The 25,281-nt window shown below is 42.2% G+C and overlaps 1 protein-coding gene across 1 annotated transcript in view; it reads left to right on the top strand.

Annotated features, from left to right (window-relative positions):
• The window catches only part of ctnnd2a (catenin (cadherin-associated protein), delta 2a), a 115,301-nt gene extending 91,190 nt beyond the window's left edge, over positions 1–24,111 (top strand). Inside the window, exons 17-26 of the mRNA XM_061265843.1 lie at positions 1,840–1,957; positions 4,008–4,190; positions 6,579–6,752; positions 7,769–7,919; positions 13,187–13,430; positions 14,169–14,253; positions 18,339–18,465; positions 21,306–21,437; positions 21,695–21,765; positions 22,067–24,111. Coding sequence (XP_061121827.1) covers positions 1,840–1,957; positions 4,008–4,190; positions 6,579–6,752; positions 7,769–7,919; positions 13,187–13,430; positions 14,169–14,253; positions 18,339–18,465; positions 21,306–21,437; positions 21,695–21,765; positions 22,067–22,471 — 1,690 coding nt within the window. The 3' untranslated portion in view covers positions 22,472–24,111. The remainder of the gene's footprint in view (positions 1–1,839; positions 1,958–4,007; positions 4,191–6,578; positions 6,753–7,768; positions 7,920–13,186; positions 13,431–14,168; positions 14,254–18,338; positions 18,466–21,305; positions 21,438–21,694; positions 21,766–22,066) is intronic.
• The last annotated feature ends 1,170 nt before the right edge of the window (positions 24,112–25,281 follow it).

Below are 25,281 nucleotides of genomic sequence, written 5' to 3'. Positions count from 1 at the left end.
AAAATAACGCTGGTTGTGAATTGCGAACGGGATGCTTAATCATCTTCTGTCATTCTTCTCACTTGGCAATTATTTAATGATGCAAGCTAATGGGTTTGACTCAATTAATGAGGAGTGGCATCAGATAGGACGAGGCGCAAGTCAATAATGGAATAGTTAAAGAGTGGAGATTACCAGTTAAATTCCGAGAAAATCTCAGGTGCTTTATCACGGAGACACACACACACACACACACTCACACGTAACTGACAGCCAGGGTATAGGCGCTCTCATTTCCTTTCTCACTGATGCATTACGCATCGAATTTTCCGTCTGAATTCGACACACGGTCAGATTACGCCATTGCTGCTTTGGGTTTCACATTCCAAATGGAGCATCTCTTGAAGCGATGATCCAAGTGGTTATGGTGACATCTCACCATCTCACCATCTTTGCGCCTCCTGTTCTCCGAGCACAATATGTGTTGCAAGACATATTTGCAAAGCCAGAGAAGATGTTTTGTCAGAGAGGAAAATAATGTATTATTATATTATACTTTATTATTATTATATTTTGCCCTAAAATGTGAAGAACATTTCAAAAAGTATGAGCTTTTACTTCTGGCCCAATCACTATGGACTAGTTAAAAAAATTATTAATTATTTTATTTATTTCAATAGAACATTCCCATTTTGGTATTGGTAGCTGGGGGACCAGAACTCTACCTGGTCTAAAACAGACGTTCCAATTCTGTCATGAAAGGTTTCAAAGTCAGGCATGCACCTTTCTTCCTCAGTGTTGTCAGTCTTTACGCGCTTTGACTGCAGACAATTGTCACTTTGAAGCCAGTTATGCAAAATGAGCTTGTTTGGCCATTAGCATTCAGGGCTGGTGAAAACGACTTGACCTTCTCTTGGAAAGCACGAGACGTTACGTTTTAATTGAGTTCTTGTGTCGTTCTCTCACCTCATTCTCATGGCAACAATGAAGGATTACCCTCATTTCATAGACTAGTCAAAGAGCTGTGATCTCTTAATAATGCCAGCATGATGAATGGACTCCGCTGCATACCATCAATACATTTCTATTGTCTGTCATATGTGTTCACCGATATGGCAAAGTCTGGGACGTGATTGACTAATTAGTTTGATCATTCTTTTGATGTTATTGCGTTTCTCATCTCTGCAAACCTGTGATGGTGGCATTTCATGAGAACAGTAATTCAACAAGAGCCACGACCGTCTAACATTACATAGGAGGTGAGCATATGTCGGGATCCGACGTAGGCTGCACCCTTGGTGGAGAAGAATATATAGGCCGACGGGGGCCAGCATTGATTTGTGATTCATATTGGCATTATGGAACTTAAGATGGATTGTCGCAAACAGTCTTTTTTTTTTTTGACTGGCTAGAAATGAAATACAATTCATCTTTTTCAGCAGTTCTTATCAATGCAGTGCTTTTACAAAGCGCTTCAGGTAGACTGAACATCGAGTTGGCATTTCAAGGTCCTGATGCAAATTTTTGTGGGATTACATTCACTCCAATGCATACATAAATCAAATATTAACTTCCAGAGCAACTATAGCAATATTATTCCGTCGATCTGTCTGATTTCTATAGCGTGTGTCCTCGTGGTATACTCGGGACTCGGGTAGGTCAACCTTTGAGACATGCATAGCTTGCCGAATTGTAATGCACCCCTTTCCAATGATATCGGGAAAGGCTTCACTTGGGCGCCCACTTTCAGTGTCACTCTTTCCGTATATACCTGGTGTTATCTTCTTGCCTCCCCGTTTAGAGCCATATTAAGCTGGTGTTTATCAAAACACACACTCAGTCGGCGTGTGTTTCTTCCAGGAATGTCAGCTCCGCAGGTGAGGAGGCGAGACGAAGGATGCGGGAATGTGACGGCCTGACAGATGCTCTGCTCTACGTCATTCAGACCTCTCTAGGCAGCAGCGAGATTGACAGCAAGGTGCGTGCGTTCAAGCGTTAAATGTTTGCATCCAATCACTTTGCTCTAATGTCGTCCCCCTTTGTTGTAGCTATGCAGAGATCAGTATTTTGGGATTATTTAGTAAGCATATTACTTCCTGGTTTATTGAGGATGATATGAGACATTCCCAACAGGTCAATGCAGTGAGCAGTTGCTTTGACCCAAATTGAACAAAGGTTTCCCTTGTTCTCACTGAAATTCAATGTGTAAAAATGTGCCACCTCTCGACTAAATTTTGTATAGATTAGTTAAACAAATCTACTCCAAGCAATCCGAATAAAAGCCTCTCGCTTTCGCCGAGTGGAATTCTCCAATGGCACCGAGACTAGTGTTGACTTCTGCCAGGGCAAAACAGTTCTAATTTGGAATGTCACTAAATTATACACGCCTTCTTAAATACCCAACTCTTACATCGTTTGTTTTAATTTTTTTTATGGAGAGTGGAGTTGAAAAAACTGTCAGTCATGTAGGTTTAAAACAATTTAAAACAGGCAACAGGCAACAGGCATGTAATACAAATACTTAATATCCGCTATAAGTCTTTTTAATTCCATATTGTGAAGTTTCCTCTGGCTTGTGTTTTATTTTATAGTCAAATAGTAATGATAGTAACGGTAGTCTACCTTACGGATTGCCCAATAAAATGTTGAAAATTGGTGTAGTATTTCACTCTTAGGAGTTCATTTAAAGAACATTTGCCAGTGTGTGATATTCCGCTTGGACCAAGCCTGCAGCCTACGTGCGCTCTGTCAAAGTATGTGTTGGCCAGTCGATATCACATAAACAATGTTGTGGCTGGCTGGCTTCTCAAGGTCTCCCTGTCTGCCAGGCTCTCTAAATGGCCTCCCTTAATCACTGTTTATCCGCCCGCTCCTCTCCACCATCTGACTGCAGCCACCAGAGGAGAGCGGCCATTGCCTGGCTAACAAAGACTGATTGACAGGTGAACTCGCAGGCGCTTATTAGCAAAATAGCCATAAATGATAGCCGCTGCCGCCTTTGCTTTTGCACTTTGGCTGGTAGACTCATTTAGTTGTTGTGGGCTAAAATAATCCAAAGAATTGCTTTCAGTTCCCCAATGTAGATTGGTCAATGGAGAATTGAAAGTGTATAATAAACTCACTCAACACTATTAAGTCTGCCTGCTTATGGAAAAAAAAAAAAATATAAAATAAAATTCAAATTCATAGAAAATAAAATAAATAAATTAATACAATTATATCTATCTATCTATATATATATATATATTGATAGATATAGATGTATATAGATACATATGGGACACAGAGAGAAAACAAGAGAGAGGTATAGATATATAAATATAGATATGTAGATGTGTTATCATCGCTGAGTCTTTATTCACTCAACTGTGCAGCTGAACAAAGAAAAGAGAGCATGGAGCCCAAGATGGAAATGTCAGCATGAATTGGAACTAATGCGTAACCTGTGCATGTTTCTTTAGCAGGATGCGGATTTCATGTGACTGCAGCTCGGCGGAGTGCGACGTTGTTTTGTTTGCCGCGTCTCCCGAGTGTGTTCAATTACGCTCCTTGCTTGTTCTTGTGTAAAGTGCTGGTCTCTTGGCATAAAGATGGATGATTTGTCTTTGTTAATTTCCACTCCGTTGACTTGATGACACCCCGCTTTCAGAGACGTACTAAACGTGCCCGCATGGACTCAAGCTCACATTTACACATAGGCGTGATCTCACAGTCACTTGTTAAACGGCGTGTTTGAAAATCGATTGGACCTGTCGGGTTTCCTCATTTTTGCTCACCGCCTTTCAAAGTCAGAACTGAACAAAACACATATTTGTATTACCTGTGGATAATCCAGCCTCTGTCCTCCCACTCTCTCCATCAAGTCTGCCCCTGGGTAGAAGGCGGATAAAATTGCTGCTGGTCGTTGAGGGGGAAAAAAAAAGAAAATGCTTTTATTCGCGGGCCCCTACTTCCACTTTGAGCTGTGTTCTTATTTAAGTGCACATCGTTGGAATCTATTCCCTCATCTTTCTTCTTTCCCAACTCAGACTGTGGAGAACTGCGTTTGCATTCTGAGAAACCTGTCCTACCGCTTGGCAGCCGAGACGTCCCACGGCCAGCAGGGAGGCTTGGAGGAGTTGGACGGCCTCCTTTGTGACTCCAACGGTCGCGATGGAGAGAGCTCTGGCTGTTGGGGCAAGAAGAAGAAGAAAAAGAAGGGTGCTGACCAGGTAAAAACAAAAAGTAAATTCCCCTCGGTTGTCAATTGAAAGAATTTCACTTAATGCGGTAAAGCAGCAATACGATGCCTGATTTGCAGGAAGCCTCTCTATAGAAGCTTACTTGGGTTAGGATGATGCAGAATGCCCCAGCGCTCAAAGTTCTCCTTTCACTTATTCACATTCATTTGTCGCCAAACGCTGTGTTCTGGCACACATGGGTCCAAAATGTAGAAGCCAACTTTCACGATGAAGCAGGAACACGATGTCTGTCGTCGAGACAGGGGACGGTTCTGCTGAATAATTCAGAAGAGGAATGGAATCTTTAGATCACAAACTATGTGGTAGATTCTGTTGAAATGCATGAGCCTCTTTTATAACGAATTGGATCACAGGCAACTTTTTCATTCTTTCGTGGCACTTTATTATCAGTCAGACCTTTTTTTTTTTTTTTTAATGGAGCTCTTTTCAAAAGCTTAATTGTATCTTCGCCTCCCTCCTGTCTACTCTGTTCCATCTTTTTCAAGTTAATAAGCTGAACTTTGCTTAACTCTGGTGGGTTAAAAAGTCAGAAGCACGCGTACCTTTTACGAAAAGTGGCAAATATACGACCTTAAAAAAAGATCCTAAAGCCATTCCGTATTGATCGGGCACTCACTGGGTTCATGTGATTCATGTGTGCTGTATCGATTTTGCATTGCAGCGTGGGTGAGATCGCATCATTTCTCTTACAAATGAACGTTATTTTCTCGTCTCATTCCTTTTGGCTTTTGGTGAGAAGTAAAGATTTTCTTTCCCTTCCTGGCGGCAACATTTGCTACACGTTGTGACGTCCTACCTGCAATGGATCATGGATAATGGAGAAGGAAATGAGGTAATAGTAGGCACAATGCCAGCTTGACGTGAGGGTAGGCGGCGTCAACTTAAATGCTAATGTAGTCCCCCTTAATCATTTATTAGAGTCTCTGACAGCAAGGCCTAAGAGCAGCGTGGGAGCCTGAACTAAAGCCAAACATTCTTAATTGACTGCTGCGTCCACGTAAACCCAGTCACACAGTTGTTTGCCTCCACTCGTAGTAAGAACAAGTAATTCGCTTTAGAATTTTCTATACCACCCAAATCTGGGTCCATTCTTGGATGGATTTTGTGGTGGAGGAAATAGAGAGCCCTGACCTCAACCCTATTAGCCACATTTGCTACATCCTGTTTGTGCAAATCCAATAGATTTTTGTGGCTTGTTATCGCCCATTGAAGTCAATCATAACACTGTAGGTGTGAGGGCTTTGTTGTTTCCTCCGGAACTCGGATAATAATGCACCTTTTGAGCGTTTCATATAAACATTATCTATTCCTATTCACGTAGGAGGTCCGCGGGCAACAAACGTCGGTAATAGGTTGTTCTGTGCAATCTTCAAACTGTATGAAGTGTTTGATTTGGCCATCAGAGAATTGATGTAAATAAAGCATACACACACACACTCGGTGTAAAGCGCACACTTGCCTAGTTTACCATAAAGTGGGTAGGGAGGGAGGGAGTGGGGGGGAGCAGTTGAGCGGAACGAGAAGGTCGACCGCGAGGAAAACTCAAAGATGAGGGAGAAGCCTGGAAATAGAAATGGAATACAGGCAAAGGTTTTATTGGGATGATACGTATGTGGCATACGTACATGAAAGAAAAGCAGCAAAACATCGAGACAGAGAGAATTATAATAAAGTGGGACACAATCTGAGTGATTAGTCGGGAAACGAGAGAGCGAGAAGAGGTGACAAGGCGAGGGAGCGAACAAAGGGATAGAGTTGTGCTGAAGAGGTGGCGCTTAAAACGCTTCGGGTTTATTTCTCCAACAGAAAAATGCAGCTGCTGTATGAATACACCTATTTTATTTCATCCTTCCTTAATTGTTGTGTTTATTTTACTATTGACGGTAGAAATGAAAGAAGGTCAAACTGTCATTTGGTCTTCAAACAGTCTTATTTGTTTTTTTAAGTCATATGAAGTAACACATTTCATTTTGGGTGTGAGCTCAGAGTTTGAGGTACAATAAAAACAGCGGACAAAAGGAGAAGAAAAATGAAGGAATCCATTATTAATCTGTTATCTGGGTTTGCTGAGCTCTGGGGTACAAGACACAAAAAGAAAAAAAGTGTGATTCTGCTCTTGTCAACAATAAAAATGCTCCCCACCTGCTTTATTTGTGTCACCTCTCTTCCTCCTCCTTACTACAAGCAAAGGACAGGGCCTTCTGCCCTAACAGTGACAAATTGATACATATTGCTTTGCCGTGTCCTACTTTACATCAAGAGGAAAAGCCACCAGACCAATGGTTATTTGGTCACTTAGCAACCAGCGCCAACTATGGCCAAGCTTGTCCTTATCCTCTTCTTTCTCCTCTCTTCCAGTGGGATGGCGTTGGTCCCTTTCCAGAAAGCGTGGATCCCCCCAAAGGGGTTCAAATGCTCTGGCACCCCACCATTGTCAAACCCTACCTCACCCTGCTATCTGAATGCTCCAATCCTGACACCCTGGAAGGAGCAGCTGGAGCCCTGCAAAACCTGGCTGCTGGCAGCTGGAAGGTAATGCTGGCAATTCTTGCCCATCTCCGACAAGACAAAGCGTGGGATTCGTGAATTTAGTATATTCACAGACATCAATTCATTTAGAGCAGAAATGAAGAAGTCTATGATTTATCTTATTTAATAGTCGGAATGGACTTTCATATAAAGCCTCAAATCTGAGCCCACATAGGAGTCCACCCAAGGTTCAACAGCGACTGGCTAAGGAAGCAGCTTGTTGGTAATAATGAATGAGTCATGCAGTCGGGCCTTGGGCAAAATTGGAGATCTTTTTTCGACTTTGTTTTTGTGCAACAAGACAGAAATTGAGAAAGCGTCACCTTGAAATGACACGACTCAAATGGGTCATTGTTGGTTGCAAATGGGCAATGTGGGAATGAGGATGTGGTTGACAACTTCCCTTGAGATTTGTTTTAGTTTGAGACTTGTACTCGAAGTGAAGGACACATCGCGGACAAACGTAATAGCTCCGCAAATGTAGATATGTGTGGCTGCTTTGGTGAGTTTCTTAGAGGTAGAAGAGTGGGAAAGTAGATGGTACACTCAAGGGAAATATGTTTTATTATTTCTCAGATAAGGCCAGATTTTCCAAAGATGAGGACATGCTCTTTGCTGTTCGCCCTTTTTTTTTCCCCAAGCTATTTCCCTCGATTGGGGTTTGGAATAGACACTAATGGGTTGAAGTTCAAGTGATTTGAAAAGGCAGATGATCGTTTACATATATCCATTTCTCTGCAGATGATCCACAAGGTGGCAGTACTTGAGGCATGGAGAAATCCATTTAAGTGGTCTCCAAGCTCTCAAGACCTCTCTGCAGTTCATATAATTCTCTCAAATAGAGTCAGTTGTATTACTTGAGCCTTTTATACGGCCCCCCAAATATACTAGTTCCCTCTTTGAGCTCATACTGAGAATGAGTCAAAAGGCTTGCTTACTTTTGATGGTATACATTTCCATCCCATGCAGAGTTCCTTGATGCACAATGGCTTAACAGCTTGCTTGTATTTTTTTCACAGTGGTCCGTGTATATCCGGGCCGCTGTCCGTAAGGAGAAAGGACTTCCCATTTTGGTGGAGTTACTGCGGATCGATAACGACAAAGTCGTGTGCGCCGTGGCCACCGCTCTAAGAAATATGGCGCTGGACATCCGGAATAAGGAGTTAATTGGTGAGTCTGGATCATGTGATTTGCTTCTGTGTCTGCTAAAGGCCTTTTAATATGGCCTCTTGTCCACAAGGGTTAAAAAAAAAAAATCTGGGAAAAACTGTGTCTTAATGGTCACAGCTTGGGTGTGTGTTTCTTTTCCTGCAACAGGCTTAATAATGTTTAGCCCATTGTTGAAAAACATGACGGCAGCAGCAAAATTCACTCAAGAGTCTACAGAACGATTTTGTCTGGCATTTTAATGAAAGATGAAGCCAAACTGATTGGGAGATTGACAGGAAAAAATGAGCTTGTCTGTTCCAATACTTGTGTTTCTGCCTGTCTAATTATTGCAGCTTTTTTGGAGGGCTCAGTGGTTTCTATAGCAACCACGCTTCCCTCCCTCACTTGCAGGGAAGAAATTCAGGAGTCTCTCCGGGCTCTGTTGATGTGGTAGAAGAACACAGAGTAATGCCACTGTCAAAGCAAGCGCCACATTCCCATGCAACATTTATTTCGCTGCTGCATGGTAGCAGATGGCTTTCCATTCATACAGATGCCAAGTTTTTACTTTCATGACTTAGCGAGTTCGTTTGGGCTTCAACAATACTTTTTGTCACTTTACGTACAGAACTTTGTCAAAGCTTATAATGCGTTCAATCAATGTAAACTAAAGCTGTTAAAAAGGCATTGGCGGCAAAGCCGCGCGAGCTGTTACATTATCGACCTAAAGGCTCCATTTAAATTAATGGAGGGGAAAAAAAAGCTCCTCTTGTAACAGTCACGGAATTGGATGAGCTATCTTTTACGATGGGAGCAATATATGATCTCCTCTGGAAATGATTAAAAAGTTAGCTAATTGATTCAAATAGGTGACGGCAATTGATCAACTTTTATTGCACTGCTTAATTAGCCTCTTCAGCGCAGAAAGAGAGAGCAAAGAATTATGGCAAGAGTCCCCTAATAAATACGACTTTTATGGAAAGAGTAATGAATAATTTAGTATTTTCAAACTCAAATCGCTAAAAAATTAAAGACTTGTTTGTTGGGTCACAAGTCATAATTTTTTTTCATATTTTTTTTTCGTTTGCTCCAACAATGAGGTATTTCCTCCTTCCGGGGAGTTTTGGATGCGCTGTAAAATATGGGGGACAGAGATGACAACAAAATCTGGTTCGGAGACGAGCGCTTGCTCTGGGCAAGGTGTGACGTGATTGGTGGTGACAGCAAAGAGGTAGAGGCCAGACACCACGAGCCCCCATCTTGCTTGGCCTTTGAACACAACTTTTATTAATACGCACGGACTCAAAGCTCACAGCAAACTGCTGTTTCTTTACATCAAGGCAAAAGCTATCCTTGGGTGACCAAAATGTTTTCTCGCTGGTCTTTTGCCAAATAATGTTGACTTCTAGACTTTGATGTTGTCACTGCTTGGCTTGTATGAAGATTTGAAGGTAAATAAACAGAGATGGGATTTTTTTAATATAATCTGGTGGCATGTTGAAGTCATTAGCGTCATTTATTTCATCGCTTTTTGTCTTTCATACCTGTGTGCGCTTCTTTTGTTTCTGATTTGTATAATATTCGATAAGCCCATGAATGAGTCACATTTAGCGCTCTCCCGTCCGTCTTTGCAATTCTTACCCGTCGACTCGGAGATGGCAATTTGACACACATGATTTGGGAATGCCAAGCAGGCGTCGCATTATTCCGAATAGAGCAGCTATTTTGTGACGCTCTTCATAAACACACGCCGGGCTTACCACCAAAACAAAGTTAATGCCGGGTGAAAAGCGATTAATTCAAAATCGCTATTAATTCAAGACGCTTAATTAATTCACAGCTCAATTTAATTGGGTTTTTTCCACTTGTGTTTTGCAGAAATCATTTCATTCAAATAGGGGCAGCAATATTTGGGATTATATGAAATATGTGAAGTCAAATAGAATGTAACTGTCAAGCAAAATGACAAGTCTATCAACAAATGCTCACATGGGCTTTTCTTTTCTCTTTTTGTTCACCCAATTCCCCTCCCTCCATTCCCCACCCAGTAATATTCTTTCTCCAACCGTAGCTTCTTAATTTGACGCCCACATCTCTCTAACTAATACAGTTTCAGACATGAGCTCATAACATCACGCTCTCTCTGGGCCTTTGTGTCTGGCCCTGATGACGCCGTCGCCCGACACGTTACCGTGGAAACGGCAGCAGTGTGCCGCTGGGATTTTGCTAAGTGCTTCAACGCAAGTGTGAGTGGTTGAAGTCAGGAGTTGTGATAGGCAGATGTTAATGACATTAAAAGACTAAAGGCTGAAACATTCAGGCACCGGGAGGGTGAGCGTCGCACGGGGATCATTGATCTAACAGGTCCAGAATAGTTTTAGTGAGAAAAAAAACTAGTCAAAAGATGATGGGCCTCCAGCATAACATACTTTTGTGTTTGCATTGGAGGTTTTTATTCATATTTGGACCTTTTATCACTAGTCCTTGATTTTTAATCCATTTCGCCTCACAGTTCGATCCCACATTTCTAATCATATTTGCATTTTTGGCTTGTTACTTTTATTCCGGTGCCCCCTCTTGTCAAACTGACATATAGTCACATGCTCAATTCGATCATAAGATCATCAAGACTTATGATAGATTTTCATTTCTTAAAAATCCATAGGTAGGCCGGCTATTCTAGATGAACAAATAGTGATAATTGTTTAATGAATATATTTTACTCTCATTAAATAGAACACTTACATCAATCCATATGCTTCATCTCACATAACATCTGTCTGAGACAATTACCTCCAATTTTACTTTCATCACATTCTCCTTTTTCCCCCTCAGTAAACAATCAAATCACTCCATTGTTGCGGGTAAATGGATTTCTTTCAATCAAATCAGCCATGATGGCAGTGATAAAGCGCAGCATTCCCGAATGGAGCAGCATAACACAGGAATAAATTAGCACCTCTGTGTCCCAGATGGTTGAGGCTATATCAGGGATCATGTCATAAACATTGATCAACGGAAGGAAATGGAAGAAGACATTACTTCCATAAAAGCTGCTACTCACTCAGGGAAAAATAGATCTTCATTTGCTCGCTTTGTATTATTGCTGTATCAGCACATTGAGGTCACCAGTGAAACAGGTTTGATGGTCCCAATTTACATGTGTGACAAAATTGACTCGACTCAAATCTCTAATGTGGTAAATAAATAAATAGGAATAAGCCTAGCAAAAGATGAAGCTTTTATATTGGCTTAATTTTGCATTGACCCTTCTATGAGCTTGATAAAGGAGTCGTTCACTTAATCAGTACTTGAGTCAATAAATTGTCAGTCACTGGCACAGTCAATTATGTGGCGCGGCACTCGCTAAATTAGCTGGTCACTAAGTTAGTCATGCCGTGGATGAATTATTCAGCCGGCCGCGTCCAAATTCATCAAACGAAAGCCGTTGTGAGGAAGTGAATCAGTCGGTGGGATTCGAGTTGGTCACATCAATTTGTGTTGTGGGCTAAAAGACAACAAGCGTTTAACCTCTGCTTATCCTGTCAGGCTGAGATAACGCTGGCTCAATTAACCCACTACTCATTCTCATGGATAGTTTGTGTACTTGTGTGCATCACATTTATACGCACACACACAACAGATCTCCATCAGTGTTGTATGATTGTATGTTTGAAGGTTAATAGTGCCATTGGAACATCCTGATTATTCTCCATTCTCACTGAGGTCTTGGGAATTTGATTTTATTGAGCCAACATGTGCTGTTGAATATCATCTTTTTCATGTTGAATACTCATACAAGTGTCAAAAAAGTCAAATCAATTCAAACGCACCCCGATTAATAATTAAGATCTTATGTGATGTCTTGCATAACTTCACGCTCTGAAGATTCAAGTGACTTGAGATGCATATTTTTTTTCTGGCTGTTTTGCCCCAATTACAAATTGTACATCTTTGGGCTCAGTCAAATTCAAAGGCTTCACTGTTCATGTATTTATTATTATTATTGTTATTATTATTATTATTAAAAGTAATAATTAAAATCTACAAGCTCTTTGGAGTAGCACAGATAGTGCTAGTTTGGTGAAATTCTAATAAATCCTTGTGAGTGGAGGCCCAATAGTTCTATTGTATAAATGGCTCCACAAATATTCCATTTTATAATTGTTTTGGGGATGTGAGGGCTTTGTTGTTCGATTTCATTGCATCCAGAGAGAAATTTTAAGTGTCCACTAGAGGATGGATGGATGGATGGAACTTCCTGTTTTTAGCCTGAATGCTTCTTCACAGAGGGACGTATTTTAAAGTACATTGTGACTCTGTGTAATGTTTCAGTGTTTATGCACTTTGTGTCCGAAACACAAGTTCCAGGAAGGACTGATTTGTTCCAGCAACCCTCAGTTGAATTCAATTTCCACTTACTTGGTCAACTTTTGCTCGAGGAACATTTCTACCTTATTCTAATGACGATGTTGAACATATTCAACTGTCACCTCAGTATTGTGAACATGTGACCTTTCCAAATAAATGTACACAAATGGTTGACCTGACATGGTCTCTAATTTGCTTGTCATGTCACTCCCATGTTTTCACAAGTTCTTCCGCATTGGTGTTATGGCTTTTCCTATCCGACTGAATCTCCCGCAACTCCTTAATTAGTCCAAGAGCTAATCCTTTGAATGTCATTTCCTTCTCTGTGTCTTCATATGGCAGCCTATTCAGTGAAATATGGCAAGGCGGCCCAGCCCCTTTTATTGCATTCTAAGCGTGAGCGTTAATGCGGCCGGCCGTGTGAGAGGATTTACAGTGAGCCCTCTCAGGCCAAAGCTTTATGGAGTTATCCAAGCACTCAGTCGCTGCGCAAGACGTTTGCTTTATTACTTAGACACTCAACGGATCTGTTAACTTGTTAAATTTCCTTCACAGCACTTCCTGATTTAAGTCCATTGAGTTATTGCCGAGTCGGAGTGCGTGAGCGTACAGCGTCGTTAAGTCATAAGTGTTTGCTGTACTTGTGATTTCTTTCAAAGTTTGCAGAAATGAGGTTAAATACTCACACATTCCCTGTGATCTGCACTTTTTATTATTTATTTTTTTTATCAAATAGTGGCTACATGAGGAAAATACCAGACTGAATACATTTTTAATGGAATATTTTAATATTCGGGTCACCATTGATTGATCAGGAGTGGTTTCCTCCTATGTGTATATGTAAAAAAAAAAATAGACCTATAATTTTTTCATTAAAAAAAAAAAATGAATTAATGAGATATATTTTCCTTTACCAGGTAAATATGCCATGCGGGATTTGATTCATCGACTACCAGGCAGCAGCAGTAACAACAACGCGAGCAGCGGCGGGACCTCGAGTTCTGCAGGTCCACCCAGCAAGGCCATGTCGGATGATACGGTCACTGCTATCTGCTGCGCACTACATGAAGTCATCACCAAAAATATGGAGAATGCCAAAGCCCTCCGGGACGCTGGTGGGATTGACAAACTGATCGGCATCGCCCGCAGTAAAGGCGACAAGTGAGTGTTACCGAGTTGACACATGAAGGTCACTTTGATGTTTTGGAAACGCTTGAGACCAATGGGAGCATATTTTTAGGACGGAGAGAATAGGAATCGGAATGATTAGACCAGATTAGCCATTTATTAGTTCAAGACTTTGCTTCATAAAGCAAATTCATTTTCGTCACAGATACATGTGCAATTATCGCTCAAATTTGAGATTGGTTGCAAAAAAAGGAATGTGTTTATCCAGATGAATAACCGAGCTCAGGAGATGACAACCAGCAAGTCAGAGGTTGCCAGAAGTGACATCACACAATGGAGAGAGAAAAAGACATTGAGAGAGAGAAGGACAGACTATTCACAGAACTTTGCTTTTATTGTCTTTAACAAGCGGAAATTAAGCAAAGGTTGATGTTTGTTACCAGTTCATTTTGCAAGCATCTTCTCGAGAGGGACATTGCTTCTGAGCCGAAACCTTCTGGAGTCATTTTGTAGCCAAAGTGACCAGGCAATGGCCGCAAGAAACGGCAGGCAGGGAGGGAAAAGGTGGGGTCTTCTTAACTCCTTTGGAAACTGCGTTAGGGCAATCAGTCGCCGCTGAAAAGAGCAATGGCCCTCTTACTCTTAAAGAGCCGACCGACAGCCTCCACATATCTTTCCAAGGTGATATTGACGGCAAACGGAATAACAGTTTGGGATGTTATCAGAAGTAATGGGGCGGTGGAGATGTAACAATGAACTATCTCCCCTCAGACACTCGGCCAAGGTGGTTAAGGCGGCCTCTCAGGTGCTCAGCAGCATGTGGCAGTACAGAGACTTGCGCTCCCTCTACAAGAAGGTAACGCACTGCTGTCATGATGTATACCCAATGCTGTATTCATTCTCCACTTCATATTGACGCTACCTCCATTTATAGAAGCTTAAACAGAGACGTCAACAGTTAAAACAGGGTCGAACTTGCTAAGCCAAACAGCAGCACCTAACAGCTTTAACTCTGTTGCTAACCAAAACAGCAGCACCCGGACCGCCCGGCTCAACTCAAGTGTGTCGAGTCTTGCCGCGTGCAAAGGAACAAACGTGTGTTTACGTTAGTGGAGGAGTTAACGCTCCAGTGAACACTGATGGACTTGCTCCATTGTGTTAAGTGCGTCCATGTTATGTCTTGGAGGAGTGACATACAAGCTAATTGAGAAGGTGAAGTGAGGGGGGAGTCTTAACTACCTCTAAATATCAGCTGGGAAAATGTCTCCTTAGCAATGAACGTGCAGTGACGTCAGCGACCTTTGCGCAAACGAGAAGGACCACAGCGCAGTTACGTGTGTGCGCAGTTTGCTATCTTTGAGGTCAGTCAAAGCTCCAAACTAAAGATCGATGGCTTCTCGAACTGTTAGTAGCATGCAGCCCAAAATCAATCATGTGTTTTACTGTGTGTGTTATTTGCAGCCTATTATTGTTGGGCTCTTTTTTTGGCACACCAGGCTGCTTCTTATCACCCATTGAGACTGAATGCTAGTAACACAGTTGGCTATCAGTAAACTTGCTTGCCATTCATCGAGAATCTTGTTTGTGCATCACGCAACTCGGATGATTGTAGTGGAGGACTTTTTTTTTTGTGAGCTTGTTTATGTAAGTTGCATTTTCCACTCAAGTGCCATTAACAACAACAAAAAAATGATTGTGTTCTTTTTAAATGACAAATACCTTGTCCTTGCATCTCGATGAAGTTCAGTTCACAGAGTTTCGATTGTCTAACTGCTGCTCACAAAATTGCTTTTAAGAGCTGATGAAAATTGTGCCTGGTAAACAGTTTTACTTTGCTGAAATCCACTCATGGGCTTTATCATCAGGGTCCAGAACTCTACATCCTTCCCTTGCATGCACATATGAGGTTATGGATTTTTGGGGCAGCCCAAAATCCTGAGTGTTTTGAGACTACCCAAATTCTCTCTGAATAGGCAGTTTGTGTATGTTTGTCCTTCTGTTTGTTTTTCTCTCTTGTGTTTGACAGTCTCAGTAGAGTTTCGTACTTCCTATAGCAATTCCATCGAACAGAAAAGGGGATTGCAGTAGAGGCAATGGATGTTAGTTGGCTGACTACCCATAAATAAGAAGCAACTGCATGAAGAGAGCATCTGAGATGACTTGACAGATCAGTGGTGCCGTAGTCATTAATAAACCAAAGCCTCAATCTGTTTTCAGCAACACTGGTGCTTGCCTTAAAGATAAATCATGTTTAAAAAGTCTCCAGTGTGTTTTCAAACGGCAAATTCATTTGGTTTCCATGACTTCTGTCCTCATTTCGTGTTTGCGTTCGTGCTTGACTTGCTCGCAGGGACGCCGCCAGTCCACCATCCGCGTCGACAACAAATGTCCAGTATTGTTCGGTCACAGACTGATGAGCAAAAACAAAGTGACAACGTTTTCTTGATTGGACCGCCAGGACTTAATCAGACCGCACACACTTGAGTACTTTTTGGTCATTTGCGCAAGTGAGCTTTTTTGCCAGTTGTGATTCAGGATGTGAGAGACGGTCTGTCTAACAAGTGTGGCAGATTCTCGGTATGGTCCGGGCTTGTGTAATTGACAATGTGACTGTGTGTTAGTGTGATATGACAAGGTCTGGAAGGTGTGTATGTGTGAGGTCACACTGTGTATGACGCTCGGTGTACACCTGTAAATGGAGCGAGTCCATTTGAAAAGAAAATGTCATAGCGTGCCGAGATATTCTTCTTCACAGGCAAGCACCGTCGCTACATCACAGTTGTTTACTACGGTGGAAGAACTTTGGCTCAAAACTTATTTTCAACTTTTTTTGTTTCTCATCCAGGGTAATGATTAGACGAGCAACTTGAAAATGAACTCGCTGTCCTCTTTTATATGAGAAAAGAAACAGCAGGAATGCAATAAAAAATCAAAAGGTGCCGCCATGATTCATTTGGAAGCTAGCGACGGTATTTTCGTCAAGGAAAATAAAGCACGCAAAAGTCAGGTCGAGCATCTGACACCGTGAAAATCTGAAAATTTAAAGATTAAGGTTGCGAGAGAAGCACTGAACACACAAACATCCATTTGAGTTGTTAGTGCTACCATCACGGTTTGCCTTGCAGCTGCATGACCTTAAACTAATTCTGCAGCCACAATATGCAGAATGGTTAAGCAACACAATCACTTCCCCGCCCCCACCTTCCTGACATTTGCAAGAAGCGGACCCTTCTTTTTTTAACCTTAACTTAAAGTTGACCCCTATTGACTTCTGAGCCCTGAATAGGGAGCAGGTCAGCCAAGAAATATCCAAAAACTCCTGACTGTGAGGCAAACATGCTAATAACGATTTCACCTAATCTCCAAGCCATACGTATTCTCCTCTAGAATCAATCTTGTGAATGAAATCACCTGAATGTTTAACAATTGCTGGTGTGGCCCTGAAAGACCCTCACGGCTCAATCGGAGGTCCCGATGAACGATCTGCATCCTCATTGCTCCCATCGCTCACCGCCAAATGCATTCATTATTCAATACTCAGTGACTGTGTTCATTTGAGTAACATGACACTTTGACAGGGTCCAATTGGGTGCTAGCAGCATGTACCATCAGGAGGTTACATGGCTTATAATGAGATGTGTGCTGGCTGGAATGGATCCACCTTTTGATGCACAGGGTGTCTGAGGATCCACCTTCTATTTGTCTTCATTGCTGCGGCGGGAAAGTCAAGGGAGGACACAGCCTCCTTCTTGATCCATTGCTCTGGACGGCTTTCTGCTTGCCTCGCTCATTACCGTCTTGCCATTAAATGGGCTGTCACTTGCTTTTTCTACCTTTGCTACGTCATACTGATGAGCGAGTTTCAGTGTTGCTCCTGATGGCATGCTCAAGGACACGGTCACAATGGCTGGAGTTTGAACCCCCGACCGAGCATTCTAGCACTGAGCCACATCGCCCTCCACTTACGTACTTGCTTCATTCCTCTCTGCTCTCATTACTTGCTGTCATCTTTTGTCCTCCCCTCATCTAATTTCTCCTCCTCGCCTGTACTTCCACTTAAATGCTTCAGCCCAGCACCTCCCGACCCCAATGTATGCACGCCAGAAGCCGTTGCTAAGCTCATGCCCCCCCAGACAGCAAAGCAATGATGGAGCACATCTCTTCATTTTTTTTTTTTCATCATCTACTTGTGGTTTGTATTCAGAGGTAGCCAATTATCTTAATGCTAAATTGAATTGGGTTCCAGCTCTGTGATTGTTGCAGACTATCATAATCCATTTTTGAAAAGTGCTTTGCTCCAATCACTGCTAACCCAATACACACGCATGGAGAAAAGCCATTGGCTCGGCAGTAATTATTCATGGCAACTTGTTGTGTTAAAATGGCCCTGCCAAAAAAGTAATAAGATGATGCTCAGGCTTGATGCGAATGTCTTCAATTGTGTTGGCCAGTTGCGCTGTGGGCGGTTTTCTTGTTCCTCTTCAGAATAATTGTTGATAATGAAAGAGGTGATTGATGTGGTTATGTCCATTTTTGGCACAGCAGAAGATAACAACTACAAAGGACAATTGTTGAAATGAAGCTGTTGCTTTTTCAACAAAGTGTTCATCATAAATTTACGATGACTTTGGTTCAAGCTAAAACCTTTTTGTCAATAATAATTTCTTTTACATCCTGGGATAAATTCAACTATCTATTGCATCGCACTTTTTTTTGTTTTGCTTCCTAATGTTTCCATCGAACTGGAGTATACTAAAGAATCGTGCAAAAAACTGTAAAAAGAAAAAAAATGCAAAAAGCTTATCAGCCAAATATCTTACAACCAGTTGATTTTCAATTGGAATAACTTATATCTCAAAATGTTTGAATTTCTACGCAGATAGGTGAAGATAAACAAAAAATGTCATGCTAATTGTCTCCTCTTGTGCATTTGGACTCCAGGATGGCTACTCCCAGTATCACTTTGTGGGCTCCGCCTCCACAATAGAGCGAGACCGACAGAGACCCTACTCTTCCTCCCGAACTCCCTCTGTATCCCCCATCAGGACGTCTCCAAACAACCGTTCCGGTGAGCAAATCATGGTCAAATGTGTGTATGCTCTCAACATCGTACCATAATTGCAGCAAAGATATTTGCAGTGAAATTCGTCTTCCTGTAAAGTCATTCAAGTTATGATTTAAAATTTAATTTGAACTAAATGTAACCTTGTACCATCTTAGACTGCTTGCAAAGATCACTGGGACCTTGCAGAGTTCACGTTCATTTACAAAAGTCTTCTTTGAACTGTTAAAGTACTAAAAATACAGGGTGCAAATCGGTTCTATTTCTCACAGTTATCAAAGATGTCATACACATTCATTGACTATCTCCTTCTAAGTTCTTTTTGGTCCTAATGTTTGGGGTTTTTTTTTTTTGGTACTTTAGTTTTTCTGGAATGGTTTGATCTGCTTTTTTGAAAGTTAAAATATGGGTTCATAATTTGATCTATTTAACTAGTTTCTTCTGATTTATTTCATTGTACCCCACCACTGGGTTACATTTGCTATTTTTTGATAACTTTTGTATGACTTGAAATTGCTGAAACTTTACAATCCATACATGAATAATCATTGAACATTTAGCAGTCCGTCTTCAAAGTTGTGCTGACCGCTCACATACTTAAAGCACGATTACTTTCACTTGAGCCCGTGGCCTTCATGCTTTGCAAAGAGCGCATCAACTGTTAGCATCCGTCGTCAAGGAGCCTTTAGCTGCGCTTTCTCCGCATCAGGCTTAGCAGGCTGATGAGGCAGAAAAGTACTTTTCCTTCCTCCCGGCTTAAGGATTCTTCAAGGACCCAGCAAGGGATCCATGTGTGTGTTCATGCATGTATGTGTATGTGGTGACAGCAAAGAGAGGGATGATAAACAGAGTGTGAGAGAAGAATTAGGTATTAAACCACTGTTAATGCAGGGATGAGGATTTGACCTTGGACGCTGACATTGAAATATTCGTCAGGTTTGTGAGCGCTGTCATTTCTATTCGCTTCTCCTCCACCGTTTTACTCTTCCACTAATCCTTCTTTGTCCCTTGAACGTCTGATCGCACGCAGATGAATGTGCATCTGTATCTTCTGCTTGCATACGCTCCATGATTTGGCACCCTGGAGACGCATCAAAAAAGAGGGAGGGGGTAATGATGGTGGAGTGTGTGTGTGTTAGAGGGTTGGGGGAGAAGACGGTTTGGAGGGGAGGTGTTAGGCTGTGCCGCTGGCAGGAAGACCGAGCGAGAAGGAGACCTTTGCATCCAACACGGCCGCCGTGGGGCTCCTGCTGTGTTTAGAACTGATAGAACAAGGCTCCCAGCTAGACTGCCACGGTAACCAGGGGTGTTGGCAACATCTCTGTGGGTGTCAGGTCACAGCGCGCTCCCGAAAGGAATCCACCCCAAGGTGTCAAAATGATATTTTCAGCCCTCTCTTCTTGTGTTTATCTTGTGGCCAGAGCTAGTCATGTAATTATCATTTGAAGAAAAACATTCATTCTGCATTGTGTGACTTCATTTAAAACCTTCAAGGCTGTTTGTTGTTGGGTAGGAGTAGTGACATCACCAGCAAAAGTCGTCAGCACCACTCAGTCTGCACTCAGCAAACATAAGAAATCATCGGTTATGCGGCTATGGAGTGGATCGTTTGTACGTCATCGTATTAGCCACCCCAATTGACTGTAGTTCTTTGTAATGTCCTTAAGAAGATAGAGCTCTGTTTTTGGATTAAAGTTGGCCTCGCCTCGCCTCGCTTGTGTGAGCATACAATACGGTCTCTTGTTAAAAACTGGGAGGCAGATAAGAGAGGGTGAATTTTTCTTTTGCTTTTAAATGTCAAGCACAGAAGACTTGAATTGTAATAGGTAGTCCTTTTGTGTTCAACTAAAAAAAAGAGAATTTCGAAAGACACGTGAGAAAATCAGTTTTAAAACCTATTCTATTTGGGTAGTTTTGCCTCACTGCTGTCATCATGATATAGGAGGGACGCCGAAGAGAACAAAGGCTCTCTTTTTTTTTTTTAGTTTTTATTTTTGAAGTCTTGCATTGAAGTGAGGAAAATGTTTCCTTCTATCCAAAGGGAGACTTGAAAATGTGATGCACTTCCTCATTGTATAAGAGCTCAAGTTTGATTGACACAGCATCATTTAGGCCTTTATGCTGTATTCAAAACAAATTCAAAACTTTTGTCCTAAAATCAAATCTCAGGGCATGATGCAGTAAAGTTGCAGTCGCACTTACCTGCAAAGTCAGACTGGACTATTCCAGACTGAGTATTTTTAGAGTGTCCTTCACTTTGAAGCCTCTGGCTAATCTTGCAATACATTAATGCACTACACATATGTGGAGTGGTTACAGGAATGTTTAGCTAAGCAAACTGAGGGGGTTGATATTCGGGCGGCCAAGCAGGTAGGTAGGCAGGCAGGCAGCATTCTGGCAATCCCGTGTGTCAAGATAAGAGGGACTGAGTAAGCACTTTGAATATGCTATAAGGGGATTACATGGTGTGTGTGTGTGTGTGTGTGCAAGAGAGTAAAGTGAGAAAAGGGGTGAGACATTTCGGGGTAAATCTGCAATTTAAACTATTGTGAGTGCACTTGTGCAATGATGCATTCACGTGTACGAAACTGAAAAGGTAACACAACAACCGGTCAAATATAATCCCCAGAACAGTGTCATAAATTTGTCTGGGTAACCTCCAAACTTTTTCATCAATTTTGATTTGTTAACCATGAGCAGTTTGTCGTAGGTGACCCTATATCCTGACATGGTAAATGTCAAATAATGATCACGCACCTGGAAAAGCCAGAATGCATCCACAAATGTGGCCATGCAGAGGTGTGAATTCTCATGCTGTCCTCATTATTTTGCATGTGCGTGCGTAGCAAGCGCTCCGGCCTCTCCAAGAGAGATGGTGAGTCTAAAGGAACGCAAGATGGACTACGATTCCACGGCAACCAACGCCGGTTTCCATAGCAACAAAGGCGAGCACACTTCCCGGAAAGATGGCATGGCAGGTGTGTACAAGGATCACGCGTGTGTGTTTTGCGGCTCGTTCTTTTCAGCCACTCGCATTGTTGTCGGTTTTTTGGAAAGCTCTTTGTGTTTTTGTTTGGTTCGTACGTCATCACTTTTCTCTCTTTTAGCATCTTTGCTTTGTTTCTTTTCGTCTTAGTTCCTTGAGGTGTATGGGAATGAAATGAAATGGTTTTCATCTTTTTAGCCACTTCGCACGTACATGTCATTAATAATCTGTTTTTTCCCCCCATTTAAGTGTCCTGTGGAACATCAACATTGTTCCGAAACTCATACCTGACTAGTAGTGATGATATCAAACCAATTCAGGTGAGTTAATAGTCCAATTTTTTTTTTTGGAATGCATTTCTACCCCCTGTCAAATAAAGATGGAACACAAACAGAAGAGCAACACGACAATATAGTAGACCTGGTCATTTGTTTTGAAATGTATTTTGTATCACAATGCAACAGATGTGCATGTTCAAATGAATATGCAGCATGTGGCCACCGCTCTTTTCCTTTGGTGTTTATCTCCACTGCCTGAAAGCCTTTTCTCCCATCACCTCACCTTCCACCTCCCTCCATACCTCCCTTTGCTGCTCTTCAACCACCCACGACCCCTCAACAGGCCCCCGTTCAGCCCTGCACTATACCCCCGCAGCCTCAACAGGACAGCCCGTCAACAGCCATGCTAAAAGACTACGACCACTACCCACCCCCTCCCTCCTTCCCCCAGCCTCTGCCTCCACAGCCGCCCCCTCACAGCCAGAGCAGGAGCTTCGACGAGGCTTACTTTGAGGAACAGGGAGCGCCTCCGCCGACCCAGCCCCAGCCGCAGGTCCAAGCGCAGGCCCAACCCCAGCAGCCTCCCAGCACCGCCGGGCCTCCTCGGGACCCCCGGGAGGACCTGCGCATGCATCTGGGCCTCAAGTCCACTGGCAACTATGTAGACTTCTATTCAGCCTCGCGGCCGTACAGCGAACTGAACTACGAGACCAGCCACTATCCAGCCTCGCCTGACTCATGGGTCTAATTAGACTGAGGATGATGATGATTTGAAAATGTCTCTGTGTGTGGAGGGGATTTTTTTTTTTTCCAAGCACATCAAGTTTGCATCGTAGTCTTGAACAACCTGACAAGGACTATTTATGCTCTCAAAACAAAAAGCAAGAAATAGTAGTCGTCAGGGTCAAGTGACAAACAGTGCATGTGCATGCATTTTCTTTTTCTTTTTTTTTTGTTTTGTTTAACCACAGCTCACTTTGTCTTGAGTCTCAGCCCCGCTCAACCGAGTGAGTGCAAGGCGTGCAAAGAGCCAAAAACACAGTGGGCAGAATAAATAGAGAAAGAAAGCAAAGACAGGGAGATGACTAAAGAAGAAGAGACAAGCGAGGGATGACTGTATAATGGCGATGGAATGAGTAAAGGCATTTATTCGCGGGAGGAGTCGTGACCTTTAGTTGAAGGCAGCGAGAGCTGGAGAGGATGACTTGCGCGAGGCTTCTGGAGGAGGTCAGGAAAAATGGAAGCACAGGAGGAGAAAAGTGGGTCTTTCCCACTTCGTCTAAACGTAGCACTGATTCGAACCCCTGCTTTGCGTCTCCATTTATTTCAAAGGAATGTCATTATTTTTTTCTACTTTTTTAGATTTTTCAAGATGTCATTTTATGTATTGCTGATGTAACTGTGCGCACACTACCCCCCCCCCCCCATGCATTTGTTTTTAAGAGAAAAGCAGTCGAAAAAAAAAATTGAAACTAACACAAGACGCAGACTTCATCACCGCGGTGGAAGTCGGCACAATGTCAGCTTTGCAGTATTTGTGATTGTCGACCTTCATCCAATTGACTATTCTGGTGCAAAATGGAAATGCACACGTGCAGAGAGTTGTTCAATTCCGAAGCAAGAAGTGCTTTTTCACTGCCTAAAAAAACGAAAAAAGAAAAAAAAAAAAACATTTCCGAGCACAGTGTGTGTGTTTGGGAAGGTTCGTCTTGTCTTTAGCGGGGAGCTTCGTCGGGAGTAAATATTGTACAAGCCAATGTAAACTAAAGTGACAAAGGACAAGATAAGCTTGCCAAACTTTGACCCCTGGATGAAGGGACTTTCTGTCTCGCTTTCCAGACACTGACTGGATGTCTCGCTCTGCAGTTTGTAACTTTTTTGTGGCTATGCCCCCTGATCTGGATCTTGCTGGGAACTGTGGGTAACTTCCCTTCGATGTGCTGTCCTTGGTGTCAGCTGAGCAAATGTGGGCGCGTGTGGGGATGAGTGAGTGTGCATTTGTGTGCATGTCGGTGACAGAATGCGTGGCCTGTGCGTAGACGCATTAACTCGGGTGAGCGTATTTATGCATGCATGTGTGAAGTAGTGTGCGTATGCCTCTGTTGTGTGTCTGTGTGCGCGCGCGGGTGTGGGTTTCTGTACAAACCAGTGTCCACGCAAAGCATTCCTACCGACAGTCAGTCTGGTTTTGCTAATCACGGTCAAATCACTAGAATGAATTGTTAATATAGAATGATAATATATGAATATAAATATATAATTTTTATGTGCAGATATCCGTGTCACTGAAGCGCAACCAATGTTTGCAGAGGGACAAAAAAAAAAAAATAACATGACGTGGTGTACAAACAGAACTTTAGTTCATTTGCTCTAATCGTGGAAACTGCGGCTCCCTGGCGCCCCGCCCGCCCGCCCGCCCGCTCGCCCGTCCTTCCCCTGGATGGAACTAAAGAGAAATCCTACCTGAAGAGGCTCAGGCTCTGGTGCGAGTTGTGTGTTGTTGTGTATCCATGCTTCTTAAATGACCCTGCTGAGAAAGGACCGTACTTGAACACAAGGAGAAATCATAATAAAAAAAAAAAGGACTCTTTCCAAAGATGTCATTGAGTCTTTTTATGTGAGTTGAAGTGGTGGAGAAAGATTGGTGCACTTATACTACTTTTCCAAGAGCTGCTCTTTTTCACTAGCTGGTCAAAGCCAAGCTTTAAGATCACCTAAAAGTGTCTACGTTTACATGGCTGAATTTTTTTCTGAACATGAAGCCTTTTTATTCCGATCAGGCTTTTTAATCCGAATAAATGCATCCGTGTAAACATAGCCAGTGTTTGCTGTTCACTGTTATGATGAGTTCCGAGGCAAATTTCATAAATATGCATGTGCTCACCACAACAAGATAATTATTAGGTACACAATCCAATTATATAAAATAAGAGGTTTGTAAAATTGGTCTCATTTACAAGTACTAATTTTCCGTTTAACAATGTCAAAGAGGAATTGCATCATGTTTTCGTGCTTGCCGTGGTGCAGAAATGAACGGTTAATAATAAAATAATAAATATAACTAATAATAATAATAATAATAATAATAATAATAATATATTTGGCTTATTTTTATCTTGGAGACAAAACGGTCTGGTGGGTGAATTTCACAATCAATTTATTTCCCTAGTTGTGGTCACTGTGACATTTCTTCTCAGATTCCAAAGTCTAGGACTTTGAAAGTCTCAATAGTTGTTAACCGATGTCGATATGATGAAACATCATGGTCCATGTCTAAATACAGTAATGTCATTTTGCGTTGCCTTTGGCCAGATTCTTCCATCCAGCAGCACTGTTAACATCTTGATCAGCTCCTAAACATAATTAATGGGAGCTTGACTGACAGGCTATGTGGGAACATTTAATGTGACTGTACTTTGTATATCACTGTTGCTTCCTCTGATAAAAACCTAATATACTTCCGCGGCATGGCAGTTAGCTATGTCGGAACACGATGGGGGAGCTTCTATTTCACTTTGATGCTGGCGTGGAGTGACAGCTCTGCGTTGATGCCGCTAA

This window comes from Syngnathus typhle, linkage group LG19 (assembly GCF_033458585.1).
Source record: "Syngnathus typhle isolate RoL2023-S1 ecotype Sweden linkage group LG19, RoL_Styp_1.0, whole genome shotgun sequence".
In the NCBI taxonomy this organism is placed as follows: Eukaryota; Metazoa; Chordata; class Actinopteri; order Syngnathiformes; family Syngnathidae; genus Syngnathus; species Syngnathus typhle.
The sequence above is the reverse complement of the archived record's forward strand: the minus strand, read 5'-3'. Positions and strand labels throughout refer to the sequence as shown.